This window comes from Diabrotica virgifera, chromosome 1 (genome assembly GCF_917563875.1).
Source record: "Diabrotica virgifera virgifera chromosome 1, PGI_DIABVI_V3a".
Lineage (NCBI taxonomy): Eukaryota > Metazoa > Arthropoda > Insecta > Coleoptera > Chrysomelidae > Diabrotica > Diabrotica virgifera.
The window spans coordinates 211,089,405-211,114,408 of NC_065443.1; the positions used below are offsets into that span (position 1 = coordinate 211,089,405).

At 33.0% G+C, this 25,004-nt stretch overlaps 1 protein-coding gene across 3 annotated transcripts in view; it reads right to left on the reverse strand.

Moving 5' to 3' along the window:
• Positions 1 to 6,199: 6,199 nt before the first annotated feature.
• The window catches only part of LOC114346174 (mediator of RNA polymerase II transcription subunit 14), a 148,525-nt gene continuing 129,720 nt past the window's right edge, over positions 6,200 to 25,004 (reverse strand). Inside the window, exon 13 of one of the 3 annotated variants that reach the window (XM_028296966.2) lies at positions 6,200 to 6,671. In XM_028296966.2, coding sequence (XP_028152767.1) covers positions 6,291 to 6,671 — 381 coding nt within the window. In that variant the 3' untranslated portion in view covers positions 6,200 to 6,290. Of the gene's footprint in view, positions 6,672 to 11,955; positions 12,549 to 25,004 lie in introns of those variants that run through there. The other 2 variants (XM_028296972.2, XM_050646918.1) reach the window with 2 other exon arrangements.

Below are 25,004 nucleotides of genomic sequence, written 5' to 3' on the forward strand. Positions count from 1 at the left end.
CACAAATAAATGAGTTGCGTAACATACAGTCACCATTAATTCAAACACATGGTGAGTTGTTGATGAAAAAAACTGGGGAGATAGAAGGCTTAGCCATCGGACTAAATGAAGTAAGAGAAGAGCTCCATAAAACCACAGTTCCACTTCTCGAGCAAAAGTTGCAGAAAATAATGAAAAATTATTTGAATAAACTAAAAAAGGATACGGAGAATAATGTAAATAAGTTGTTGCAGCAAAAAACTCGTGATATAAAGAATTTAACCATGGAACTAAACGAAGTAAGAAAAGAGCTTCATAAAACCACAGTTCCACTTCTCGAGCAAAAGTTGCAAAAAATATTCAAAGATGATTTGAATACACTAAAAAAGGATACGGATAAGAATATAAAATCGGCTGCAGAAACCATTGCACATCATGCGATATACGATATGAAGATGGAAAAGAAGATAAAAGAAATGAACGCGGCATTGCAGGATGTAGTAGACAACCTTCATTCGATGAATATAGATACCCGCCTAACAGCAATTGAAAGTCGTTTATAAAAATGTCTAAAGAAAAGGAACAGGTGGTGTATGAGTTGCATAAACCAGCACGAAAAAATTATCCTCGTCGACGAACAATAATCAAAGGAATCGATGACTTGTGGCAGATGGATTTGGCTGAAATGCGACCTTATGCGCACCAAAATAAAAATTACAAACTAATACTAGTTGTAATTGATTGTTTTTCAAAATTTGTTTGGACACGCCCTCTAAAGAACAAAACAGGTGAGGAAATTACTCGGGCATTTTCGGATATTCTCGCCCATACTCAACGAGTTCCGAAAAACCTACAATCTGATCAGGGAACCGAATTTTACAACAGAAAATTTCAAAATTTAATGAAAAAACACGAAATTAATCATTACAGTACCTACACGGTTAAGAAGGCTGCCATTTGTGAAAGAGTTATTAGAACGTTGAAAGCAAAGTTGTACAAGTATTTCAGTTTACATGGATCATACAAATGGCTAGATGCACTACCTACAGTCACTGAGGAATACAACAATACAAAGCACAGTAAAACAGGATACAAGCCATCTCATGTCAACAAATCCAACGAAAAAGCCATTTTAAACAAAAGTTATAGTCATTTAAAGATTGCTGGTCCACGAAGATTTAAAGTTGGCGACATTGTACGTATATCAAAGGCAAAACATTTCTTTGAAAAGGCCTACACGCCCAATTGGACTACAGAATTATTTAGAATTGTACAAGTTAAGATAACGAATCCTATAACGTATTTGCTCGAAGACATGCAAGGTACACCGATTAGCGGCGGGTTTTACGAAGAAGAATTACAGAAAACAAAAAATCCCGACATTTACTTGGTTGAAAAAGTACTTAGACGAAAAGGCAATAAGATGTATGTTAAATGGTTAGGATTGGATAGCAAACACAACAGCTGGATTACTAGTTCAGATGTAGTTTAAGGATCTATATTTCGATACGCCACGTAGACATACATTTTTTAGAAAATGCTGACAATTACACGCAAAGAGTGGGGGATTGAAAAAGTATAAATTCTCTCAGCAACCATCCGTCACATTCAGTTTGAGTTTCTCCAACCGACTTGTGTATTCAGTTGCAACAGCAGTAATATGGCTTCTCAAGATAGCGGATACGAAAGTGAAGAGACAATTATCTACGACGCTGAATTAGATCGAGTACTGGAAAAATATGAAGAAGCTGCCAAAGATGAGCCATATTATCTATTGGAAACTACATATCCAATAGGATGTTTTCACATAAAAATTGGTCTATCTCCAGCTCGACAGTTTTCTCCATCCATTATTCTGTACCAACATGGTAAATGTACAAGAATCAGTTTAAACACATTCGAGTGGACTACCCTAATTGAGATGTTTATACAAATTATGGAAGAATTTTTCATACCACCTTTGCCCGCCTGTTCCGATGAGTATGATCCAATCGAATTTGAGTGTGGTGATTTCTGCAAACTAAGACAATTGGTAATGGAAAATGTAAAGTTCCTGACTATCGAGAAACATGGAATCGAATATTATTTATGTGATGATGATGTAAGCCAGATCCTGAGAGCAAACATTGATTTAGTGTCTCAACGAGTGTCGTTATTGGACAATTTACAGTTTTTTTCGTATTATAGAAATGTTGTATACTTTATTCAGCAAAATTGTCATAAGAGTAACAGTTTATATAGTCGACTTCACTCTTTAACTGCGTTTTGTGGAATTTTTCCAGATACTTTGTTAAGTCAAGCTTTGAATGAATATGTATGGTATTATAGCAATAAAGTTGTAAATGATTTGGATAATTGTTAATAAATAATATTAATAAAATGTTGTCTTTTATTTTTTGACTTTAGAGAGTGTAACAGAGGTTATCAGAGGTCAGCAGAGGGTAGCAGAGCGCAGCAGAGGGTAACAGAGGGTAGCAGAGGGTCACAGAGGATAACAGAGGCTAGCAGAGGGTCACAGAGGATAACAGAGGCTAGCAGAGGGTACCAGAGACGTACAGACGTCATCAGAGACAAGCTAACAGAAGTCACAGACGATCACAGAGCGGTATAAGGGGTCAGCAGAGTGTAGCAGAGCGGAGCAGAAGGTAATAGAGATTAGCAGACGGTAGCAGAGCGCAGCAGAGGATAGCAAGTCGAATGTCACGTCATTCACGTTCAAATGTCACGTTCTGCTTCGAACTTAACGTCATTCACGTCACGTCATTTACGTCCTACGTCACATGTCACGTCATTCACGTCACGTCATTCACGTTCTGCGTCGAATTTCACGTCATTCACGTCCTACGTCGAATGTCACATATCTACGTCAAATGTCACGTTCTGCGTCGAATTTCACGTCATTCACGTCCTACGTCACGTTCTGCGTCAAATGTCGGACGGAAAACTGAACAATGTCATATAAATGTCACGTCATACGTCAAATGTCACGTTCTGTTAGGCACTATACGGAAAAGAAGAAGAATTGACAGTTAATATTGAACGTTGACAGAAGAAGAATTGACAGTTGGCTTCTGTGTCGTTACCGCTTTCATTTGACACCCCATACGTCAAAATCGGACCAATGACAACAAAGATGTCGAATGTCACGTTCTGTTAGGCATTATACGGAAAAGAAGAAGAATTGACAAACGAAAAGAAGAAGAAGAATTGACAGTTGGCTTCTGTGTCACCGCCGCTTTCATTTGACACTCCATACGTCACAATCGGACCAATAGCAACAAAGATATGCTGTAATGCCGTTTTGGCACTGCCGCCATCTTTGTTTTTTGTCTCAACTTATTCGTTACCCCCTCCACGTTCCGACGAGCCCTCTTACGTCAAAATCGGACCAATAGAAAAGAAGATATGACGTAATGCCCTTTTGGCACTGCCGCCATCTTTGTTTTTTGTCTCAACTTATTCGTTACCCCCTCCCCGTTCCGACGAGCCCTCTTACGTCAAAATCGGACCAATAGAAAAGAAGATATGACGTAATGCCCTTTTGGCATATTCCGATGCGCACGCCACATACTGCGTTCAACCCCCTTTTTCATCCCCTTTCCAACGATACGTCACACGTCATCCTACGTTAAGCCGTTTGGCATTTATTAATATTTAAGGGTTGCGATTTAGGGGATGTGCCAGAACGCAGGTTGTCTATCTACTATCTCTTCCTATTATTTTTTCGACGATATTCCGGCTTTTTGTCCTATAATAGCACATTTCAACTCAATCACGTTTGGATTGATGATTTTTAAGAGATCGGGTTAGGATTAGGTATGAAATTGCGATTACGAATTTCCAGGAATTTCTCTTTCTTTGAAAGTAATTTTTAAACAATACAGTGAAGTATCCTATGGTATAATTAGAATAAGACGCCCGCTAGCAACAACTACTGAGATGCGCGCGCATGTATGAGAAAATGACAGACAGCTAAAAGTGTTTCAAAAGAGGTGGTGTAACAATTGTAGACCACGTAGTCCACTGAAATATTCTCAGCTGCTCAAAATTGCAGACATGTCTGCAGACTTTTGCAGACATGTTTTCGACCCTCAGGAAACCGAATCTGAAATTAGTTTTGCGAGAAAATGCCGAGAAATCAGGAAAAATTGGAAAATAGAAATATTCCGCAATTTTATCAAAAACTACAATAGCTAGCGAAAAAATAATTAAATCATGCATCGTGTTTATTGATTTTAAATAAAAATAGATGTTTAAATATTAAAAAATAGATATAATTACAGTAATAATTATATAGGGTGTCCCAAAATACTGAAAAATACGTTTCAAATATTTTTCAAAAATCTATCGAATGCCACCAAACACGACCCTCCCCCAACAAAATAGTTATTCTCATTTATTATAGTTCCAAGATATTTATATTCATTTGGAGTCCGATATTTTGGCCATCAATATTTTATTTTAATACAATATTTGACAAATATGGCGTCGCTTTTAATGGACGTGATGTATATAATAATGTATCTTTTTTTGTTTCTTAGTTACGCTTCTGCTAGGAATGTTTAAAGATAGGGGACTGGTTTAACTTAATAACACACCTTTGCTTCAATTATAAATACATTTCAATAGGAAAATATCTACATTTAATACAATACTGCCAGTATGCCGAGTAATCACTTATTAAATAGGAAAACGTACATTGTGGGATACATTTACATTATTACCCTGTCCAAAACCTTAACTTTATACTTTCCAGAATGTTTTTCCACATCAATATAAAAATATACATACACAAAGAAACCATATACAGAGAGAGTCTGTAATTTGGAATAAATTCAATATCTCAAACACTAATTGTTTTTTTGAAAAATGCTCAGACCCGTCGATTAGTATTTCAAATTGTCCTTTTTGACGTACAATAATAATGTATACAGGGTGTCCCAATTTAGAGATATGACGTCATCGTTGATTTTCTTAAATGGCAACACTGTCATTTTGATAGCTATTTTGATAGGGTGTGTAAAGTTATACACGACTGCAAAATATCAAATTTTTGTTCTCTACCATTTACAAGATAATAGAAAATAACAAAGTTATGTCTGTAATTTGGAATAAATTCAATAATTAAAATACTGATTGTTTTTTTAATACTCAGACCCGTCGATTAGTATTTCACATTGTCATTTTTGACATACAATTATAATGTAGGTATACAGGGTGTCCCAATTTAGAGATATGACGTCATCGTTGATTTTCTTAAATGGCAACACCGTCATTTTGATAACTATTTTGATAGGGTGTGTAAAGTTATATGCAACTGCAAAATTTCAAATTTTTATTCCCTACCATTTACAAGAGAATAAAAAATAGCAAAGTTATGAAAAACAAGTAGTAATCAAATAATAATTGAATTTAATTATTTCAAATAAGCAAATGGTCATAACGTTGCCCATTGAGAATTTGACAATAATTGAGGGCAACATTATGAGAATTCGCTTAATTGAAATAATTACATTCAATTATTATTTGATTACATGTTTTTCATAACTTTTGTTATTTTCTATTATCTTGTAAATGGTAGAGAACAAAAATTTGATATTTTGCAGTTGTGTAAACTTTACACACCCTATCAAAATAGCTATCAAAATGACAGTGTTGCCATTTAAGAAAATCAACGATGACGTTATATCTCTAAATTGGGACACCCTGTATACATTATTATTGTATGTCAAAAATGACAATTTGAAATACTAATCGACGGGTCTAAGCATTTTTCAAAAAATATATTAGTATTTTAATTATTGAATTTATTCCAAATTACAGACATAACTTTGTTATTTTCTATTATCTTGTAAATGGTAGAGAATAAAAATTTGAAAGTTTGCAGTTGTGGATAACTTTACACACCCTATCAAAATAGCTATCAAAATCACGGTGTTACCATTTAAGAAAATCAACGATGACGTCATATCTCTAAATTGGGACACCCTGTATACATTATTATTGTATGTCAAAAAGTACAATTTGAAATACTAATCGACAGGTCTGAGAATTTTTCAAAAAAATAATTAGTATTTGAGATATTGAATTTATTCCAGATTACAGACTCTCTCTGTATATTTGTTGCATTAGAAATATGAACTATATATATTTCCTCCTTTTTTAAAATGAGTATTAAAATTAAAAAATTATTGTCTTAAAAATACATGTAACTCTAGGTCTTAATCATACATAAAAACAAAGACGTTTTCCTTCTCTTGGTCGTTACTGACTAATGGCGTACAAAGATAAAACCATTATAAAACGATAAATTATTGTGGTCCCATCATCCCCATTGGCATATTGACAGCATAACCACCTTGACTACCTTGTCCAGACATCTGCATAGCCGGCGACTGGATCTGTTGTATTCCACCAGTGACAGGGCTTGGAACTTGTGGCTCAGAAGGAAGAGTTAGATTAATTAAGAGCTCTCTGATAGCGGGAAAAATCGTGCATTCGTTGATGTTTGATTGGAATTGAGAACAGTGCTTGAGTAACTGACTAACGGCCGTCATTGCTGGATTGGTGCCTGGTTCACGCTTTTCTGCAAGACTTGTCACGTTGGCGATGAAATCATGGATGAGAGGAAGAACAATGGACGGAGGTTCCATACCTAACTGGTACTGAGTGCCGATTCGGGTAATTTGGAGCTAAAAAGTAATATATTTAATTATATACTAAATCTACAAGACTTCTTAATATATAATTTACTTCTATGAATAAAATGAAGCTTATATTACATCATAGCAAGTTGCATAAAAAACTACACACTGCTTCAATAGAAGCTGTGTGCGTTTATTGTCAGTTCTGTCATTTGTGTCTTCTTTTTCTTTCTTACATTCATGTATTTTGATTTATTTTCATTTATTTCCAGACGTCTCAGTTTGGCATCGTTTTCTATTACTTGGAAGGTTTTCTTTAATCCCCTTTTTTCTGATGCTAGTATAGTTATATAGTCCGCATATCGTATCATTTGTACTGCATTCTTATTTATAGTTCCTACGTTTGGCAGCTTTTTTATTATCTTATCTAGTGATTTAATAAATAGTACCGTTGAGAGCGCATCTCCTCGTCTTATTCCATGTTTTATTTTTGAAGTTATACTTCTTTAAAAATAACAGTATGAAGTAAGCGCCCAGGACAAAGTGAAGTTAGTTGCTAAAACTTTCAAGTTACGTATGTATTATGGCGTCACCACACTTCGCTATGCGTTATGTGGCTACGATGTATGCGCCAAAATATTTGTCCTTTAAAGTGGGTAAACACCGGCAACTGGACGGTTAGGCGTATTTGCTATGCGGGCTGACTCGCTATGCGCGGATCAAGCGAATATTGACGAATGAACCCTCCATACTTCGTCCTATTCGCGGTGTGCAAGTACTACTTGGAGTGGATACGAGAAACGATCGTGCGCGAATAGCAACGATCTTATATTGCAACTTTCTTAAATAATTCATATTGTCAAATTGACATATATTTCATACTTATTGTCATTGAAGAAGAAAAATTATATATTGCTCCACAATATTGATATGATATGCAATTATTATACAGGGTGAGTCATGAGGAACTGTACATACTCCTACCTCGTATAGAGGCCCCTATGGGGAATAACAAATGACCATTGAAAAGTGTCTGCTCCCATTGTTTAATAATATACAGGGCGAGTTTCGCATTTGACAGACATTTGTATTCGTCATAATTTTTGAACGGTCAGATCGATGTGTCTCTTATTTTGGTCAATCGTTACACTATTGTCACGTAATCAACTGATTTATTCAAACTAGAAAAAAATCAGGTCCGGCTTTAAAAAAATTGGTTCGTTTGGGTCTTACAAAAAATTCCACCCTGTATAAGCTTTTTGAAAACTCTAATATGAATTTTACAAATTAGACAATTAAAATAACATATTTATTTTTTTCCGCACACGATTGCTTAATTTTTTATAAAAAAATCAATTTTGATTATGAAAAAAGTTTGGTAAAGTGAACCATATATTTAACAAAATTAACTTTTCTTACCAAAATTAATTTTTTTTTGACAAATATTTAATTTATGTTACCACCAATCAACTGATTTATTCAAACAAGAAAAAATCAGGCCCGGATTTAAAAAATAAGTTCGTTTTGGTCTTAGAAAAAATTTCACCCTGTATACGCTTTTTGAAAACTCTAATATGATTTTTACAAATTAGACAAATAGGCAATTAAAATGGCATATTTATTTTTTTCCCCACACGATTACTTAATTTTTTATAAAAAAAATATCAAATTTGACTATGAATAATTAAAAGTTTGGTAAAGTGAACCATAGATTTAAAAAAAAAAAATAACTTTTATTACAAAAATGAATTTTTTTTTGAACAAATATTTAATTTATGTTATCACCCAATCAACTGATTTATTCAAACTAGAAAAAATCAGGCCCGGATTTAAAAAATTAGTTTGTTTGGTTTGATTTAAAAAATTTCACCTTGTATACCTACGTTTTTTGAAAACTCTAATATGAATTTTACAAATAAGACAAATAGGCAATTAAAATGGCATATTTATTTTTTCCCCACACGATTACTTATTTTTTTATTAAAAAATCAAATTCGACTATGCATAAAAAGTTTGGCAAAGTTTTTGCATAGATTTAAAAAAATTAACTTTTTTTACAAAAATTAATTTACAAAAACAACGTTTTTCTTAAAATTAAAAGTTTTACCATTTTTTTTTTCTATAACACGTCTAGATCTAAAACTTCCCATAGTACTTCTTTTGGACTCTATAGTTTAACATAGACGTGATCAAATTGATAAATTTTAAATTTTTCCACCTAATTTTTGCGATTTACAAGTTTGCAACTTTTACAAGAAGAAGACTGAAAGTCTACAACAATTTTCAGAGTCTTCACAATGGTAAGAGGTATGTGCTGTAAAAATTTCAGAAAAAAATTTAAAATGGAACAGAGTTGTAGCGAGTTAAACCGTGAGTTCATTTTTTTTTTCATTTTTATGTTAAAATTCCGATTTTGACAAATTTGATTTTTTAATAAAAAAATTAAGTAACCGTGTGGGGAAAAAATAAATACGTCATTTTAATTGCCTATTTGTCTTATTTGTAAAATTCATATTAGAGTTTTCAAAAAGCGTATACAGGGTGAAATTTTTTCTAAGACCAAAACGAACTAATTTTTTAAATCCGGACCTGATTTTTCTCTATTTTGAATAAATCAGTTGATTGGATGGTAACATAAATTACTTATTTGTGCAAAAAAAATAATTTTTGTAATAAAAGTTATTTTTTTTAAATCTATGGTTCACTTTACCAAACTTTTAATTCATAGTGAAATTTGATTTTTTTATAAAAAATTAAGTAATCGTGTGCGGAAAAAAATAAATATGCCATTTTAATTGCTTATTTGTCTAATTTGTAAAATTCATATTAGAATTTTCAAAAAGATTATACAGGGTGAAATTTTTTCTAAGACCCAAACGAACTAATTTTTTTAAAGCCGGACCTGATTTTTTTCTAGTTTGAATAAATTAGTTGATTAGGTGGTAATAGTGTAACGATCTGAACACATCGATCTGACCGTTCAAAAATTATGACGAATACAAATTTCTGTCAAAATGCGAAACTCGCCCTGTATATTATTAAACAATGGGAGCAGACACTTTTTAATGGTCATTTGTTATTCCCCATAGGAGCCTCTATACGAGGTAGGAGTATGTACAGTTCCTCATGACTCACCCTGTATAAAGGTAAATTTAATTAATTGTATTTTGCTTGAAGTACTGCATTTTAATAACTAATTTTATTTAATACATACAATTGTTTACGTTTTAATAACATAACCTAAATCTTATTTTTTCTTATTATTTTTTTTTGGACTATGGCCTTGACAATTATCTAGCAACCAGGACCATATGGTTGGACAATATAATTAAAAATGCGAATAAAGTTGCAGAGCGTAGAAACCAGGTGTCGCTTTTCCGAACTTGCACGGTCCCAATACGGCCGAATAAGGCGCATAACAAGTAACACATAGCGAAGTGTGGTGCCGCCATTAGTGCAAATAAAGTGTGAAAAAATATATTGGTGTTTTTAGTAAATACATTTATTATGGTTTTTTTGTATTTGGATTTGTCTTCTTTATTAGGATAATAAGTATTAAAATATGATGAAAAGAAGATTAAAAAGCAATCTTAATATTATATTATTTGTACTATCTTTTCAAAATAATTAATTTTGGTATAAATTTTACGGCCATAGCAAACTGATTGGTTTTATGTAAGTATTAAAATATATTTATTTCGTTGAAATCATATTAATAGAAGTATAACTTGTTACATGCCTACAAATAGTATGCACACTCTTTTTTTATTATTTCTGTTCTCTCTCTTCCGGTGCCTATTGTTGCTTGGGAATCTCGCATTCTCATTTCTATCATTCTTATAATTTTATTTGGTATTTTACTATCTTATAAGTGTTGGATCATTTTTCTTCTTTTTCGTTTGTCAAGCGCCTGCTTAAAGTCTACGAAAAGTATATGTGCATCTCCATCGTACTCGTATGTTTTCTCTATCGCTTGTTTTAGTGTATGGATAGCATCTATAGTGGATCTTTCGCTTTTCATGGACATGATGTATATAATATTGTATATTTTTTTTGTTTCATAGTTATGATTCTGCTAGGAATTTTCATAGATAGGGGACTGGTTTAACTGAATAAAACACTTTTGGTTCAATTATAAATACATTTCAATAAGAAAATATCTACATTTAATACAATACGGCCAGTATGTCGAGTAACTAGTTTTAAATAGGAAAACGTATATTGTGGGATACATTTATATTAATACCCTGTTTAAAACCTTAACTTTACACTTTCCAGAATGTTTTTCCACATCAATATAAAAATATACATACACAAAGAAACCATTATCTATTTTTTGCGTTAGAGAGAAATTAGGAAAATTCACCGAAACACAGTTTACCGAAAGGACAATTCACCGAAATTATATAAATAAATTAGTTTTAATAAGTAATTTTTGAAGTTATACTTATTTAGGCGCGATATGGAGTTAATTTTTATTATTCCGCGCGCATGCGCACAGAGACAGGTGCAAAAGTCAAAATATCAGTATCAGTCCAAAAAAGGTGTGGAAAAAATATATTAGTGTTTTTAGTAAATATATTTATTATAATTTTTGTGTCTTTGGATTTGTCTTCCTCGGGAGTAAGGTAATACGTATTATTAAAACATTTTTATTTAATACTTCACTTTTGGTCGATTTGTTACCGTGGTTTGTCATAATGTTCGAGAAACCGTCAAAACAATGCCTTCGTAGCCTCGTTGGTACAGCATTCGACTACAAATCGAGAGGTCCCGGGTTCAAATGCGGACAATTGCTGCCTTTTTTTTAATTTTTGGATTTTTGGAAAGTGATAAGTAACTATTAAACTCAGCTTAATATTTAATAAAATAAAAATAAACTGTTAAAAATATTTTATTTCGCTGAAATCAAATAATAGAAGTATAACTTCTTACGTGCGTACAAGGTACACACACATTCTTTTTTTTTATATAAAATAGAATTTAGTTTAAAATATCATTATCGCAAATAACAGGAAACAAATGACACAGTATATAGACCGAAATCTATATTTATAATTTAGAAAGCCCCTTAGTAGTTTAATCCCTCTCATAAAGAAAATATTAAAACGAAAAACCGAAAACCTTCGTGAAAACCGAATTTATTAGTAATGGATATTTATTTTTTTAAAACAAAGTTTTGCAAGATAAAGTGTATTGGTGTTGCTCAGAGTATTAAAAGCTAAAATGTAAATCTCCAGATATAACAATCGATGAAGTGCTTTCTAATTATTCTGTTATTCCTGATAATATTTTAATTAATTTTATATTAATATTAATTTATTCATATCACTTCGGTGAATTGTGCTTTCGGTAAACTGTGTTTCAGTGAATTTTCCGTCTACACGTTAGAGATATGTACTATAGATATTTCTTCCTTTTTTAAAATGAGTATTAAAATTTAAAAATTATTGTCTTAAAAAACATGTAACTCAAGGTCTTATATCATACATAAAAACAAAGATGTTTTCCTTTTCGTTACTGACTAATGGCGTACAAGGATAAAACGATGAATTATTGTGGTCCCATTGGCATGTTGACAGCATAACCACCTTGACCACCTTGTCCGGACATTTGCATAGCCGGCGACTGGATCTGTTGTACTCCACCAGTGACAGGGCTTGGAACTTGTGGCTCGGAAGGAAGAGTTAGATTAATTAAGAGCTCTCTGGTAGCGGGGAATATCGAGCATTCGTTGACGTTTGCTTGGAATTGAGAACAGTGCTTGAGTAACTGACTGACGGCCGTCATTGCTGGATTAGCTCCTGGTTCACGCTTTTCTGCAAGACTTGTCACGTTGCTGATGGTATCATAGATGAGAGGAAGAACGATGGACGGAGGTTCCATACTTAATTGGTACTGAATGCCGATTCGGGTAATTTGGAGCTAAAAAGTAATATATTTAATTATACAGGGTGTTTTATTAAGAATGTCCACTCTCTGAGTTATAGATTCTAGACCTCAAAATATTAAAATTTAACCCAAATCACTTGAATAAAATATGGCTCCTTACTGAGTTACAGGGAGTTTTATTTTAAAAAATTTAAAAATTATCTTTACCCAGTACTTTTAAAACTATTCGACGTATCCTTATCATACTTGGCAGAAAGTGTGGCTACTATACACCCTACTAAATTATGATAAATAAACGTTTCTAGCTACTACCAGAGGAGTACTACAGGGGATAGTGAATAGTTGATCCCTCCCAAATTCTACGCCACTGGGAGAATTACTATTTTAGCGCAATTTTTCGATGCTCCAATACTTTATATGTAAATAATATACTCTTCACCAACTGGAAAAACAAAGCAAGGAACAGAACAGAATGGCGGAAAATCCTAGAACAGGCCAGGACCCAAAAAGGGTTGTCGAGCTACTGATGATAATGAATATACTCTTCATTAGTAACGATAAAGTCATTAGTTTTCGAGATATTTGAAGTTAAAAATGAAACGGCACAGTTATTTTGATTAATGTATTGGTGTCGCTTCATTTTTAACTTCAAATAGCTCGAAAGCTAATGATTTTATCGTTACGGATGAAGAGTATATTATTTACATAAGATGTATTGAAAAATCTAAAAATTACACTAAAATATCAATTCAGTCAGTGGCGTAGAATTTGGGAAGGGTCAACCAGTCACCTTCCCCTATCGTGCGCCTCTGGTAGTAGCCAGAAAAGTTTATTTAACATAATTTAGTGGGGTGTACAGTACCTACACTTTCTGTCAAGTTTGATAAGGATACGGGAAATAGTTTAGTTTTTAAATATTATGTAATCATATGAATCATGTCATAAATTAATCAAAATAACTGTGCCGTTTCATTGTTAACTTCAAATATCTCGAAAACTAATGACTTTATCGTTACCAATGAAGAGTATATTTTTTACATAGAAGGTATGGGAGAATAAAAAAATTGCGCTAAAATAGAAATTTTCCCAATGGCGTAGAATGTGGGAAGGGTCAACCATTCACGATGCTCTGTTGTACGCCTCTGGTAGCAGCTAGAAAAGTTTATTTATCATAATTTGGTAGGGCGTATCATAGCCACATTTTCTGCAAAGTTTGGTAAGGATACGTCAAATAGTTTTAAAGTACTGGATAAAAATAGGTTTAAAATTTTTAAATAAAACACCCTGTAACTCAGTAAGGAGCCACATTTTATTAAAGAGCATACAGTAGCGCGTCATCAATACAACTTCGTCAGATAGTATCATACCCTTTTTCGAAAGTTCTGCGAAACTTTGGCAACAGTGGCAATATTTGACTTTATTTACGATCAATATTTTGACATAATAGAGAGATTTTGCACCTCTTAAAATAACCGCCGATTTTGGCTCCGCTATGGTTAACTTTATTAAGCATAACGATTACGGCAACGTTAAAAAGCAGAGTTTTTGCAGCCTGTCAAGTAGGTTTTTCGTGTCATCGTTATCGTTATTTAAACATAACCTCACTTCACAACGTTATTGTAATTTTAAGCATATACTTGAACAGTTTTTGATATTTTAATTTATAGGTCATCAAAATTAGAATCTATGTAAATGTAATTTTACTTATTTTTTACATTCTGACAACAAAGCAATTTAACCATTACTATAACGATAACGATAAGCACTACTTTAAACCTCCGTAAATTACGGAATCCCTTATGTTTAATAACGATAACGGATCATATATTCGCTACTGCGCAGACGTAGTATAACGATAACCATAACGGAATTGCAAAATAAGAGGTGCAAAATCTCTCTAATAGGTACTCATAGGCGCGCTAAATGGAAGTAATAGAAAACAATTTTATTATTAGTAAATAAATATTTATAAAAATAAACCAAAATGGGTGAAAACTTTATGTTAACATAGGTATTTGCACGAAATAATAAAACAATAATAAATAATAATTTCGTTGTGAAGCGAAACAAGAGCCGTCTTATTTTATTTAGTTCATAGAGCGCCAAAAGCACTCTAACTAGTTTCAACCCTTTTTTTAAATAGAACGTTAAATGAACTTTTTCCATTTTTTTAAACTGTTGATAATATTTTTAGAATAAAAAATCCTCCTAAAACTTTATATATGTATTCGCATTAGAATTCGAAATATTTTTACGTAAATATACTTACCTATAAGTAAAACTCACAATTGACAATAATATATTTTTTCAAATAGTCCAACAACTTAGTTCTATTACACAAAAATATAATAAATTAATTATAAAATAAACACTACTTCCGCGCACGCGCACGTGTGTGTGTGTGTTCACAAAGAGGGGACGGCATCTACTTTCCCATGGATCAACACTAACGAATTCTTAAAATAATACACTACTGCACTGAACAGATATCGATACAGAACAGAAATCTGACGCAGGTTTGTCAAAATGACAGTGACACTTTCTCTATGTTGACTAATTGGTTATTTAGTTATAATATTTTCGATTTCTTGTTAGAGATAAAAATTTTTAGTATATAGTTCCAATATGACACAAAATCTAGACATGGGATAAAAAACTGTATGTGAAGAAAGTGTATTTTTTTGTCCTTCTCAATGGCGGTACACGCTCGTTTTTTAATATTGTATTTAGTTATAGAGTAATTTCCACATACTAAAATATTTCTCAAATTGGGCTCTGTACCGCCATTTTTTACTACACTCAGATGCAAAAAAATCGATCCACTAAAAATTTGTCATTTTTGAAGTTTCGAATTTCCTAAACCTGTTGTTGGATTTAAGTGATTTTTTTACCACCTTATAGCCTTATTCATTGACAATATCGCTGTAATAATATTGTTGCTAGACAGTCAAACTGTCATTGTATACCGGGTGTACGAATCAAACTGTGCCTTTTTCTCCAAGTTCGCATCACCCTGTGGACTATTCTAGCATTTATAAAATACTGAAATTAAAACCTAACTATAGCCCCAGGTTTTCTTAACATTTTGTCTTTGGATTCATTCGCTTATATTGGATAATGAAAAAGTTAGGTACTTTAACAACTGGCCATGTTCGTCATCAGTACAGGGTGTTTCTAAATAAGTGTGACAAACTTTAGGGGGTAATTTTACATGAGAAAATAATCACAATTTGCTTTATAATCATAATGTCCGCAAACGCTTCGATTCCGAGATACGGGATGTTCAATATTTTTTTACAAACTGACGATTTATTTATTACTTTAAAACCAGTTGAGATGTGCAAATCAAATTTGGTGGGTTTTAAGACGTAGTTATTGTACATTTTTTGACATACGATTAAGAATTTTATATTCACCATTGGCGCGCAAACGGGTATTATTACCCATAATATTACCCGCACGCACGCCAATGGTGAATATAAAATTCTTCATTTTATGTCAAAAAATGTGCAATAACTACGTCTTACAACCCACCAAATTTGATTTGCATATCTCAACTGGTTTTAAAGCAATAAAATTGTCAGTTTGTAAAAAAATATTGAATATCCCGTATCTCGGAAACGAAGCGTTTGCGGACAAATGGATCGAATTAAGCAAACTGTCATTATTTTCATGTGTAAAATTACCCCTTAAAGTTTGCTGCACTTATTTCAAAAAAACCCTGTACTGATGACGAACATGGCCAGTTGTTAAAGTACCTAACTTTTTTATTATCCAACATAAGCGAATGAATCGAAAGATAAAATGTTAAGAAAACCTGAGGCTATAGTTATGTTTTAATTTCAGTATTTTATAAGTGCTAGAATAGTCCACAAGGTGATGCGAAATTTGAGAAAAAAACACAGTTTGATTCGTACACTCAGTATACAATGACAGTTTGACTGTCTAGCAACAATATTATTACAGCGATATTGTCAATGAATAAGGCTATAACGTGGTAGAAAAATCACTTAAATCGAACAGGTTTAGGAATTTCGAAACTTCAAAAATGACTAAATTTTTAGTGGATCGATTTTTTTGCATCGCAGTGTATATTACGAATATGTGTGCCAAATAGCTCGACAAAATATTCAAAATTAAAGCCGCAATCTTGGACCGCGTTTTATGTTTTGATGACGCGCTACTGTAGCCTCTTAAGTGATTTGGGTTAAAACTTAATATTTTGAGGTCTAAAATCTACAACTCAAAGATTGGACATTCTTAATGAAAACCCTGTATACTTTTACAAGACTTTTTAATAAATAATTTACTTCTATAAATAAAATGAAGCTTATACTACATCATTGCAAGTTGCATAATAAACTTAAGATAAAAATTAACCACAATATAACCAAAACGACATTAATATTATAAAGAAGGATGATAATTCTTCAATGATGATAAAGTAGACTAAGGATAAATTTAAACATTACAGGAAATTAAATAGCGAAAAATTAAAAAAAATTACGTTTTACTCTTACACTTTTTGATTGGAGGGTAAAAGTCTTATCTCAATTCATATGCACATAAGTCAACACAATGTACTCTACTTCTTCTTCTTCAAGTGCCCTGTCCGTTGCGAACGTTGGCTATTAACATGGCAATTCTGATCTTGCTTGCGGCACTTCTGAATAGTTCGACCGATGTGACCCCGAACCACTTCCGCGGATTTTGGAGCCATGAGTGTCTTCTCCTGCCTGGCCCGCGCCTACTCTTTATTTTCCCATGGACAATCAATTACAGTAGACGGTACTTATCTGGTTTCTCAATATGTGGCCTAGATAATCAGTTTTCTTTCTTTATGTGCTCACGATTTCTTTCTCTTTTCCGATTTTGTGGATTACCTGTATTTTGGTGACATGTTCGGTCTAGGATATACAAAGAATGCGTAGGTAGACCCCCATTTCTAATGCTTCTAGTTTTCTCATGAGCGTCTCTGTTAGTGTTAGCGTCTAGGCCCCCACACCATATAATATATATGTTATGGTAAGTATGATTAATTTGAAATTATTAATAATTACCGGTTACTATTAATACAAACCGAATAGCTAGGTGAAAGTAATAAATATGCCAGAAGTAATCACATCGACCGGTAATTATTAATAAATCCCGGATTAGAATATAAATGTGATAAATTGCAATACCGTTAAGTGCGTAGAAGCTTGCGGAATGTGGGGAGGTTTATTAGTCACTGTAACATACCCAAGTTAAATATGGCGCATAGCGCATACCACAGTGTTAGTCAATCTGTAGTCGGAAAGCGGCCACTGTGTAATATACTGTTTAATGTATGAAATACATAAGGCTAAAGTAGGATTAAAAACATCGTTACCTCCTGGTACTTTATCCAAAATCAGAATAAGATTTAGAAGCGACAATAGCAGATCAATCTGATGACGCTGCTGATGGAGCAAAGCACCCTGGTAATATGGAACTCAACAGTTCAACCAAGGATTCCCAGTTAGCGAATATTGAAGATACAGGTAACACTAACAGTCCAATCGAACATAATGCGTGTGAGATAATTACTGCCAATGAGGAAGACAATGCCAGTATTGGCGTTAAAGAAAATGAGGGAGACGAAGAACATTGCACTGCAATTGACAAAACTTAAAAAGAAAATTCAGAAGTCTCGGCATCTTGCTAAACAGTCACTTGTAAAAGAATCTGACAGAATGTTAAAGCATTCTAATAATAGATTCTCTGTCAAAAGTAGGTCAAAGTGTTAGAGTGCGAATTCCAGAAGTTGATAGAGCTAAAGCCGATAGCCGAAACATTATTGCCATTATTATGTATGTTGTAGATGAAAATCTATACAAGCTAGGCAATAAGCATGGCATTTTAAACCAACTTCATGCAAAAAACGAATTTACCACCTGCAAGGAAACACTCATTTCAGTCAATGATACTGAAATAAGTCTCAGTGAATGCGTTCGTAAAGATTCTAATTTAGGCAATCAAGGATTCCGATACTGCAATATAGTGGCCAATGCAATTAAAAATGCTGCAAACGCAAAAAATTAAGCGTTTTTGTAATTCTAAATGCCACAATAGCCTTATCTATAAAAACAAGTAATTATAGTCTAGTAACTTAAAGCCTAATGCGATTGTATGAGTTTGTTTTTACTTATAAGGTGTCTAGTTGAGTTTTTTTATTGATAAATTCTGTTTAAGTGTTTAACCTTATTATTAAATTTCATAAATAAACAATAGTGAAGCCCAAAATGCGTTTTTATTACATTAACTAGAATTGTTAGGAAAGTATTAATAATAACCGGTAAATCTAATTATAAAGGCATTATTAATCACATTGACCAGCAGCTACGGTTATTATTAATATTTACCGGTAATTATTAACACAGACTGGATTTATCACATCAACCGTAACATATACATGCTATACGCTGCCGAGAAAGCTGAAGCTGTTTTCACTTAAAGATCCTTTTTGTGTGGATGAGGATCATTCCGTTCTGGGTTTGGTTTTACAGTGGCTGGTGTGACTTTGCTGTTTCCACTACTTTTCTCCATTATTCCCTCTTGTCCTTCCTATATTTCTAATTTCCATACTTCTTAAGTCTTCTTCCACTTGTTGTCTCCATCTCAGTTTAGGTCAGCCTCTGGTTCTTTTATCTGATTATTTATTCCGTTATAATTCTTAAAGGATTGCTTTTCTCTCTTCTCATTATGTGTCCATACCATCTAATTCTCTGTGCTTTTACTGCTCTATGTTCTTTTGATCCATTCATTCTTGTATTTCGTGATTCATCAATTGTCTTTCATCCTCTTCGGTTTCCCTCTTTGGTTCCAATATTTTTCTCATAGTTTCAACTCTTCTTTTTCTAAAATGAATAACCATTTTCAATTTCGTTGCAATTTTCGTTTGTTTTGGTTGGATCAGGGAGAGCAGCATATGTGCCTCCTGATGAGAGACTAATAAGTTTCGAAACCGGTAGAGGTGCTTGCAGCACTCTCTGATTGGACTGGAATATGGTTCGGCTGTATTTTCGTTTTGCAACGAAATTGAAAATGGTTATTCATTTTTGATTTACATTTACTCTGTGTGGAGTATGAAGGGAACCAGTCTCGTTGGAACTTTACCGCGCTGAGCAGATGGGACGTGAATTGTAAATTGTAGAATTCCCTCATCTTCCTTAGTCTCAGCATCCGTATGGCTTGCAAATTGTAGAAGCCTCGGAGGTGTTACCAGAGAAGGTTCCCATTGTTTTCGTTCTGGTGGGATATGCTATATGCCATTAGAGTGAAAACTTTGTCTTCTTCTTCTTTTTCTCTTGCAGTTAATGTAAATGCCTCTAAAGCATATATCACTGTCCGCTTTATGGTCGTTTTGTAGATTTTCATTTTTGTGTTTAGACTTAATGACGACAAATAGAGTAGTACGGACAGCGAGAGACGGTTCCCCAACAGGAAGACGATCAGTGGGAAGACCACGGAAACGATGGGACGGCAACCTACTAGAGCCACATTGAAAAATAGACAGTCATGTCTATACAAAAAGAAGAAGAAGTGTGTAGACTTATCTTCTTATTGTTGTTCTGAAGTTGTTTCCTTGGGCATTTTTATAATCAAATATTTTCAATGGGAAATAAGCCACAATTTCACCAAAAAAAAAATGATTTTATTAACGTTTCCACGCCTAAGTCGGGTGTCGTTGTCAAAATACAAAATAATACTAAATTAAACAAAAATGTTGTTATTTAGTAAAAATTCTTCTAATAATTTATTTAATCTGAGTCATTTATATCGGCAATTCAGACATGTATTATACATTTTAAAGTAGAAGACTTTAAAATGATATTGCCAATATTGATGAGTTGCGTTCCTGGGACGACTTTACTAAAAGATAGTTCATTTGATTACATGAAATCAACCCAGCGTTGCCAGATTTTTTTTTGCCAAGTCGGGATTTAGGAACTTTTTGAGTGAAAAAAGCGGGATTGTTTCGTCGAAAGCGGGACATAGTGAAAAAAGGTATATAATCAAAAATATTTGAATATTTATCTTTTTATTTTAGTTCAAATTACGTTTACGAGACATTAAGATAGTCACCTAGTGAAAATATCAATAGAAAATAAATTTTAATAAAAATATGGTATTTTAAATCACATTTACCTTATCATTAAAATATTGAGTCTTATTCGTCTTCTGAATAAAAAAATAAAAAACAAATCAGATATCAGAATCAAAAACGTTTTATTCGTTAGAAAAATGTGGCGTTTCAAACAAAAGTCATAGAAGTTAGAGTTACAAATTATAAGAGAATAATTTTATATATTTATAAGAATAAAAGTTATAAAAGATATAAGAATAACAAAATAAGAACAATAAGAGAATATTTTAATTATTTATAAGAATTACTTATTCATATTTTTGTGAGGATTTAACTTCTTTCAAAATATCCCTTTTCTCTTTAGTAAATTTAAAGAACTCTTCACAGGATAGCTGTAGATTAAACTGGACGAGTAATTCTGCTTTAATTAACTTTACGGAACATTTATTTCTCGCATCTGACCATTTCAAATTCATCTGCGAAAAAACTCGTTCTGGAAAGCAGTTTGACGTTGGAGTACTTAATATAAAAGATACGAGTTTAAACATATTCCTGGTATCTTTTTTTGGAAACTGTTGAAAGAGCTGTTGCCATTTCTGTGCGGTGGTGGCAGTGGTGTCTTTGGAATTTCCCACTAATACGTCCAAAGATGATTTCAACAAGTTAAATTCTTCATATAGGTGATCTACCGAAATATTGTCTGTCAATTTCAATAAAGCGATAGCATTTTCAATCATGTCGAAACTAATTTCAGTTTCCAGATTTAGGAATTTAAGTCTAGCAAAAATATTCTCATCTGAAAAATTATAACGTTTTTCTATATATTTTTGGCATTTTGTGTAAAATAGTTTAAAGTCTTCGATGACTTTGATCTCTTCAGATTCAACTAATTTATTTAAAATAAGTTTCGTCTGGTAGCCGAAAAACCCATCCTTCTGTCTTTGAATCAGTCTTGAACGGAAGAGGCATAATGACTCATGCATTTCGGTTATGGCAATGTCATTTCCCTGAGACTCTTTTATTAATGTACCAAAAGCACTCATCACATTATAAACAAAATTCAAGTAGGCTAGAGTTTTTGTTTCCTCTGCTTCAGAACCAAAAATTTTTTCAATGGCTTTCGCACATGATTCTTTTTTATCAAAGTAGCTTTTCAAAGCAGGCCAAACCTTGATTATTCTCTCAACAGCAGGACAGAGCGACAAAAATCTTGTATTTACGTGACGTAATAACTCGACCCACTCCATTTCCGTAGTTTCAAATATCTCCATCAATTCCGCACGACGTTTAGCTGAATGTGAGAAATGGCCATATATTTTTAAGATGATAGCTTCTACATCGATGTCTAATCTATCACATGCAAATTTGCTCATGTTATGCAAGATGTGAACTGAACAGTTAGCTTTTAATATTTTTTCGTTTTTGGAATGAAGATTAGTGAAAACAGAATGATTTGAACCAAAGTTTACATTTGCATTGTCTGCACCATATGATGTTACTTGCGATAATTTTAAGTTATGTTTATCCAGTGTTTCACAAAGTACCTTTGTTATTTGGTCGGCAGTTTCGTCATTACTCTCCACAAAATCTATTAATTTGTTTTGTATTCCTTTGTCAAAACTGAAATATCGCACACATATTGGAAACATTTTCCGGTTTCCTTTATTGCTGGCATCCGTAGAAATCGAAAAAAATAAATCTTCTTTTAAATTTTGAACTACGTCCTTCAAAGCTTCTTTTGCCAATACTTCACAAACTATTGCTTCGCTCTTTGTCCTACCACATTTAACATTCTTAGCTATCTTAGAATCGGCGTACATGAGAGGTAATAACTTTTGAAAACAATCCAGACTATTGTAGCTTAACGAATGTTTAACGGTGTGATATACAGAAGTAATTTCTGCAGCTGACGTTTTGTATATAATATCATCGCGATCACGATCAGATGTTGAAGTACCCGGTGCCTGGAAATAGCTAGTTAAGTTTCTTGCAGCACGAGAACTAGTGATCTTCAAGTGACTATTTGTTTTGGAATGCTTCACTACGTCGTTTAATCCGCCATGTGAAATAGTAAACTCTTTTTTACACAGTGTACAGTAAGCTTTATACTCACCCGACGCCACAGAACGCAACCAATTGTGATCATTCTGCCAATTTGAACTGTATTTGGTGAGGCGATGTTTTCCTAGTTTGATTTTCTTCTTGGGTGTAATGTCTTCCGGTTTCGAGCAATCCGAAACATCACTATCGGTTTCATAAGTTTCATTCATCTTTCGTAAAAAAACTGGAACTTTTGTTTTCTTATTGCAATTACACTAAATTTCGCACCTAACGCAACTCACTACCTCACTGATTTCAAGCTCGAAAACAAATGGTATTCGTTTTTCTTTCGTAAGTAATCACAGCTACTCGCTTACGATTCAAATAAGAACAAGAAAAGAGCAGAAGGGAAAGAGAAGATGTTAGCAGTCGCACGCACCGATTGCGTGAGGCACAGAGGCACCCTCTCTCTCGCCCGCGCTTATATTCATTATGCGCTGGACAGGCGGCCGGTCCACACTTGTTTGTGCCAACCGCTGCGCTTTCTCAGTACGCTGCACGCAGGGTCGAATTATTCCCAAAAAGCGGGATTGAGCCTGTCCCGCGCGGGACATTTAATTTTGAGTTAAAAATCGGGACGTCCCGCGAAAAGCGGGACGTCTGGCAACGCTGAATCAACCCCAACTCAAGAATATCCGCCACAAAAAATCATAGCATGTGATCTGTCTTTAAAAAGACAACTAAACGCAACGATGGCAATCTCGCGCTAGAGATTCCATAGTAAAGATATGATTTTTTGTGGCGGATATTCTTGAGTTGGATTTCATGTAATCAAATGAACTATCTTTTAGTAAAGTCGTCTCAAGAACGCAACTCATCAATATTGGCAATATCATTTTAAAGTCTGCTACTTTAAAATGTAGAATACATGTCTGAATTGCCGATATAAATGAGTAAATACATTATTAGAAGAATTTTTTACTAAGCAACAACATTTTTGTTTAATTTAGTATTATTTTGTATTGTGACAACGACACACGACTTGGGCGTCGAAACGTTAATACATAAAATCATTTTTTTGGTAAAATTATTGCTTATTTCCCATTGAAAATAGTTGATTATCTTCATATCTCTACATATTTTTTAATTTTTGTAGAACGCTTTGTTTCCCGCTTGATTTCTTCTTTTTATATCTACACTTTCATTTCTTCTGTTGACTCATACTCCCAAACATTTGAACGTTTCAACCTCTTCGAAGCTGTGTGCGTCTATCGTCAGTTCTGTTATTTGTGTCTTCTTTTTCTTGCTTCATTATCATCATCAACAGCTATTCCATCCATCGTGGGATGTAAGTTTCAGTTCCTTATGTCAGAACTGGCAACACATACTGATCGAAAGTTTTTGCTTTTAAAGTATTTGGTAATGTTGTTCTGAAGCTATTTCCTTGTGGCATTTTTATAATTAACTATTTTCTATAAGAAATAAGCCACAATTTTACTAAAAAAATGAATTTATTAACGTTTCGAAGCCCAAATCGGGTTTCGTTGTCAAAATACAAAATACTTCTAAAATAAACAAAAATGTTGTTGGTAAGTAAAAAAATTCTTCTAATAATTTATTTAATCTGACTCATTTATATTAGCAATTCAGACGTATATTATACATTTTAAAGTAGAAGACTTTAAAATGATATCGCCAATATTTATGAGTTGCGTTCCTGGGACGACTTTACTAATGAATTATCTTTTAGTAAAGTCGTCCCAGGAACGCAACTCATAAATATTGGCGATATCATTTTAAAGTCTTCTACTTTAAAATGTATAATATACGTCTGAATTGCCAATATAAATGAGTCAGATTAAATAAATTATTAGAAGAATTTTTTTACTTAGCAACAACATTTTTGTTTATTTTAGAAGTATTTTGTATTTTGACAACGAAACCCGATTTGGGCTTCGAAACGTTAATATTTTTTTAGTAAAATTGTGGCTTATTTCCCATAGAAAATAGTTAAGTATTTGGTAAGTTTGATTTAAATACTATTTGTAATCGACCAAATGCTGCCCATGCTAAGGAACATCTATTTAAATTAGCTTTTAGGTTAAGCTTTGACAGTTCTATTTTTTGTCTTAAGCATATATATATATATATAAAAATGGGGTTGAAGTTTATTGGGTATCCAGCTGAATAAAACCAAGTGGTATTATTCAGCTGGATACCCAATAAACTTCAACCCCATTTTCATCTAAAAAGTCAGCTGTTATTTAAAGGATTTATATATATATATATATATATATATATATATATATATATATATATATATATATATATATATATATATA